This window comes from Myodes glareolus, chromosome 10, assembly GCF_982192425.1.
Source record: "Myodes glareolus chromosome 10, mMyoGla1.1, whole genome shotgun sequence".
Lineage (NCBI taxonomy): Eukaryota > Metazoa > Chordata > Mammalia > Rodentia > Cricetidae > Myodes > Myodes glareolus.
This window is the reverse complement of record NC_142035.1, coordinates 67,018,333-67,023,443: the sequence shown is the minus strand read 5'-3', so window position 1 is coordinate 67,023,443 and position 5,111 is coordinate 67,018,333. Positions and strand designations below refer to the sequence as shown.

Below are 5,111 nucleotides of genomic sequence, written 5' to 3'. Positions count from 1 at the left end.
AGCCAGAACCTGGAAAAAAGCTAGATGCCCTTCAATGAAAGAATGGATAAAGAAAGTGTGGCACATCTACACATTAGAGTACTGCTCAGCGGTAAAAAAAAACAATGACATTTTGAATTATTCATGCAAATTGATGGAAGTAGAAAACACTCTTCTGAATGAGATAATCCAAACCCAAAAATATGAATGTGGTATGTACTCATTAGTGGATTCTAGCCATAACCAAAGGACATTGAGCCTATAGTTCATGATCCTCAAGAACCTAAATAATAAGGTGAACCTCCCAAAAAACCCATATATAGATCCTCATGGAAATTGGAAACAGACAAAATCGCCAGGCAAAAGTTGGGAACATGTGGCTGGGGGGCGTGGGAGGAAGAGAGAGGGGGAGAGAGAAGGGAGAAAGGGAGTTTTGGGGAGAGCTTAGGGGAGTGGGATGGTTGAGATGGAGGAAAGACAGATATGGGAGCAGGGAAGAAGATATCTTAATTAAGGGAGGCATTGTGGGGTTGGCAAGAGGCTTGACTCTAGAGGGGGTCCCAGATGCCCACAGGGATGTCCCAGCTAGGACCCTGGGCAGTAGAGGAGAGGGTGCCTGAACTGGCCTAGTCCCATAGTCAAACTGATTACTATCTTGAATATTACCATAGAAATTTTGTCCGGCGACAGATGGACGTAGAGACAGAGACCCACAGGGAGCACTGGATTGAGCTCTTTAGGTCCAGTTGAAGAGCAGAAGGAGGGAGAACATGACTAAGAAAGTCAGGACCAAGAAGGTCTGATCCACCCACTGAGACCACACTGAGAGTGTGTTTGAAATAATGTAAGCTCACCAAAGCCCAACTGGGACTGAACGAGAATGGGATCAAAGTGGACCCTCTGAATGTGTCTGACAACTGGGGCAGACTTAGAAGTCAATGATAATGGCACTGGGATTTGTCTCTACTGCATGTACTGGCTTCTTTGGATCCTAGTCTATTTGAATGCACACCTTCCTACTTCTGGATGGAGGGGGAGGGTCTTGGACTTCCCACAGGACAAGGTACCCTGCCCTCTCATAGCACTGGAGGGTGAGTGGGGAAGGGTGAGTGGGGGAATGGGAGCAAAGTAGTAGGAGAGGAGGAAGTGGAAATGTTGATTCCTACTATTTATAATGTAATAATAAATAAATAAATAAATAAATAAATAAACAAACAAACAGTGTTTCTTCCTTTTATTTATTCTTTTCTCATGCAATAAGTCCCATTTGCAGCCTGCCCTCCTCCAAAGCATTAATCTAATTACTCTCTTTAAATCCCAGGAGTCAGGTATTGGAGTTAGAATCTGAAAGACCAGAGAAGCAGGGAGGAGCCACCAGTTGCTTTATACCTCTACCATTTCTCAATCCAAAAAGAGATCCTCTCGCTGCTGGACCTTACTACTTCCTGTCTCCTCTCTGTCTATAGTCCTCCAAACTTCTATGGTTAATTTAGATCCGCTATTGGCGAGCACCACCCTCTGACTCGAAGGAAGCTTCATGTGTAAGAACACAATCAAAATATCACACAATTCTCCCATTTCTCCTTCCTCCCCTGCCCTCCCCCAGATCCACTACTCTGTTTCTATTCAACAATGAGTTTGCTTCCCAAGGATATCATAACAAGATATCATAATGCAGCATAGCAATGAAAAATAAGACTAGGCACAAACCCTCGTATCATGGCTGGAGACAAAAATAAAAAGGAGGAAGAAAAGAATTTCCCAAAGATGTAAAAGAGACAGAGATACCCCCAATCCCACTTTTATGTGTTCCATAAAAACTCCAAGTTAAACAGCCACAGCATGTATGCACAGGGCTGTTGCAAACACTTCCAGGAGCCATGGTTGTTGATTTATTATCTCTGAGCCTATATGAGCCCTGCTTAGTTGAATCTATGGGTCTTGTTTTCCTGATATTCTCTGACTCCTACAGTCCGTCTCCCCTTCTGCAAGTTTCCCAATCTATACCAAGCTCTTGGTCTCTGCATTTGCTCCCATCTTCTGCTGGAGAAAGCCTCTCGGTGACAATTGGGCTAGACACCAACCTTTGCTTATAGCAGAATATTATTAAAAATCATTTTGCTGACTTTTTCCCAGTCACATTTGATTCTTTCCGGATTTTGGAGCCATCTAGCTTCCAATTCATGGCCATCCAGGCAGTGTCAAGCAAGTGCTTTCTCTTGTGACTTAGGCCTCAGAAATGGATGGCCACTACCACAAGCTCTGATCCACCATTGTGCCAGGGCATCTTGCAGGCGGGACAGGTTGTGGGTCTAAGGTTTTGTGGCTGGGTTAGTGTCCCAGTGTCACCTCTAGGAGCCAAGCTTGGTGACAGAAGATGACCAGTCAGGCTCCATATCATTTAAAACATTTATAAACTTTTGAAACTTTTCTTCTGAGAACTTGGTTTAGCTCTGTAGCCCATTGTTATTAAGTTGTTTATTCATACAGATTTTAGTTCTTCATATAGTCTAGATAGTAATATTCTCTCAAAGATAAAGATGGGAAAGATTTCCTCCCATGTAGTAGACTACCTCTTCACTCAATTAACAATTTTGTCTCCTGAACAGAAGCTTTTAAATTCCATAAAGACCCATTTGCCAATTGTTGGCTTTATTTCCTGAGCAACCAGAGTACAATTTAGGAAGTCTGTCTCTTATCATGGACTTTGGGGTTTGAATAGAAGTGCCTCTCACAGGCTCATGAATTCGAGCATTTGGTTTGTTGGCAATGTTGTTTTGGAGGGTTGTGGAACTCAGAAAATATATATTTTGCTGGGGAGCTGCATTTCCAAGGTGGGTCTGGAGAGATTATAACTTCTCCTCGCTACCAGTTCATTCTCTACTCTCTGTGTGTGATTGGCACCTAGATTAGCATGCTTCCTCCTGCAACACTTGCTGCAATACCTTCCTTGCCATGGTGGACTTCCCCTTTGGAAACATAAGTCAAATAAATGGAATTTGTCACAGCAACAAAAGTGCCAAATATACCTATCTACTTTCTCCTCTGACAGTTCAGAGTTTCAATATCATTTTAGCACTTTCTGCTGTTTTATTGCTCTAGTTAATAATCGAACCCTATTATTGAATAACAGCAGAAAGAATGGGATATTTTTCTTCTGATTTTAAATAGAGAGTTTCAAATTTTTTTATTCATTTACCATGTTGTTGGTTATTGATTTATAGAGTATAGCTTTTATTGTCTTGAGATAGTACCCTTCTAATGATAGTTTATTCATGACTATGATCATGAAATCATGAATTGGATTAAAGATTGTTTTCTACATTTTCAGAGATGATCATGCAGTTTCTGACTTTGAGACTATTTATATGACGAAACACATTTATTGACTTTAAGCGTGTTGGATGACCCTTGTAAATATGAATAAAGCCAAATGTTCCTAATAAATAATGTTTGGTATTAATTTAATTCTGTTTACAAGTATTTGCGGCACTTGCACATGTAGAAATAAATATAATTAAAGAAAATAATTCTTGGAAAATTAGAGCGAAAATATTCCTTTACCTGAAAACTTTAAAACAACATCTCCTCTGCTATGTCTAAGAACTTCCTTCAGGAAAATGCTATTTCATATGAATTTAGATTTGTTATATTTTTTCTATAAAAGTAAATGATATATTGTTGTTCTTACTAAGTATAAGACAAAATAGAATATATATGAATATGAATAAACATACCCAAATTTGCAAGGAAATATTTTTCTCTAATACTGGTGAACAGTGAACATTTATATGGAATTATGAGTGATCAGAGTGCAAGTGTTTAATTATTTGTCTACAACCCACTATATGTTTAAATACTCTCACCATCGCCGTTTTCATTTCTTGATTCCTGAATGTATAGATCACAGAGTTCAGAAAGGGAGTGACAACTGCCTCAAATATGGACAGAAACTTATCCAAGTGTGTGAAAGAAGACGGCCATGTGTAGATGAACATCACAGGACCAAAGAATAAGACCACCACAGTCACATGAGCTGAAAGTGTAGACAGAGCCTTGGAGGAGCCACTTGAAGAATGTTTCTGAACAGTGAATATGATGACAATGTAGGAAATGATCAGTATGAAGAAGGAACCTACAGACATGAATCCAGTGTTGACAGAGACCAGTAATTTCAGTCTGGAGGTATCTACACAGGCAAGTTTGATGAACCGGGGAAAGTCACAGTAGAAGCTGTCCAAAACATTTGGTCCACAGAATGGTAAGTTTACTACAAAAGCCAGTTGAATGAGAGAATGCATAAAGCCAACCACCCAGGAGGCCACTAAAAACAAGATGCAAATCTTTGGGCTCATAATGGTCAGATAATGGAGAGGCTTACAGATGGCCACATATCTGTCAAAGGCCATGGCTATGAGTAAAATCATTTCCACACCACTAACGAAGTGAATGAAGAATATTTGAGTTACACACCCTCTAAAAGTGATGACTTTATGCTTTCTCAGCAGATCATAAATCATCTTGGGGGACACAACAGAAGAAACACCCAAATCAATGAAGGACAGGTTAGCCAACAGAAAGTACATAGGAGAGTGTAAGTGAGTGTCAGAAGCCACAGTGAACACGATGAGGGAGTTTCCCGTCATGCTTGCTACATAAAACATGGAGAAGAACACAAAAAGGAATAATTGAATGTCCCAAGAGTTAGTGAGTCCCAGGAACACAAACTCTGACACCACAGATTGATTCTTTCCTTCCATTGGCTTTGTTAGCAGTGCTACCTGAAGGAGAAAATGTGAGAAATTGTGAATTATAATTTTATAAAAAGAATAGGAGAATCTCCAAGTTAATCAAAATCTATTTTACTGCAGCATTGAAACTGACTTTAAGGTAAGTAGTGTGATAGAAGTAAGTTCTATACACAATCAATAATCTGAAATTTATAAAGTAGTTTGAATGATGGACTTAACACCTGTAACAAAGTTTTTATGAAAAACTCAAAATTTATAAATGAGTTGGAAATAGAACTTAACACCTTTAACAAATGTTTTCAACATTGACTCAAAGACAATAAGGTTTGTTGGATTTTAAAAGAGGATATTAGCACCTGAAGAGATGGCTTATCAGTTAAG

General features: G+C 39.4%; 1 protein-coding gene across 1 annotated transcript; it reads right to left on the bottom strand.

The window, feature by feature from the left end:
* Positions 1-3,776: 3,776 nt before the first annotated feature.
* Positions 3,777-4,748, bottom strand: LOC148120682 (olfactory receptor 4F3/4F16/4F29-like). The gene has a single exon (XM_087911442.1). The coding sequence runs from the start codon at positions 4,737-4,739 to the stop codon at positions 3,777-3,779; it is 963 nt and encodes a 320-aa protein (XP_087767568.1). The 5' UTR covers positions 4,740-4,748.
* Between the last annotated feature and the right edge of the window lie 363 nt (positions 4,749-5,111).

Bases quoted from the DNA above. Each gene is read 5' to 3' on its own strand.
- LOC148120682 (XM_087911442.1), bottom strand. From the start codon at position 4,739: ATGGAAGGAAAGAATCAATCTGTGGTGTCAGAGTTTGTGTTCCTGGGA.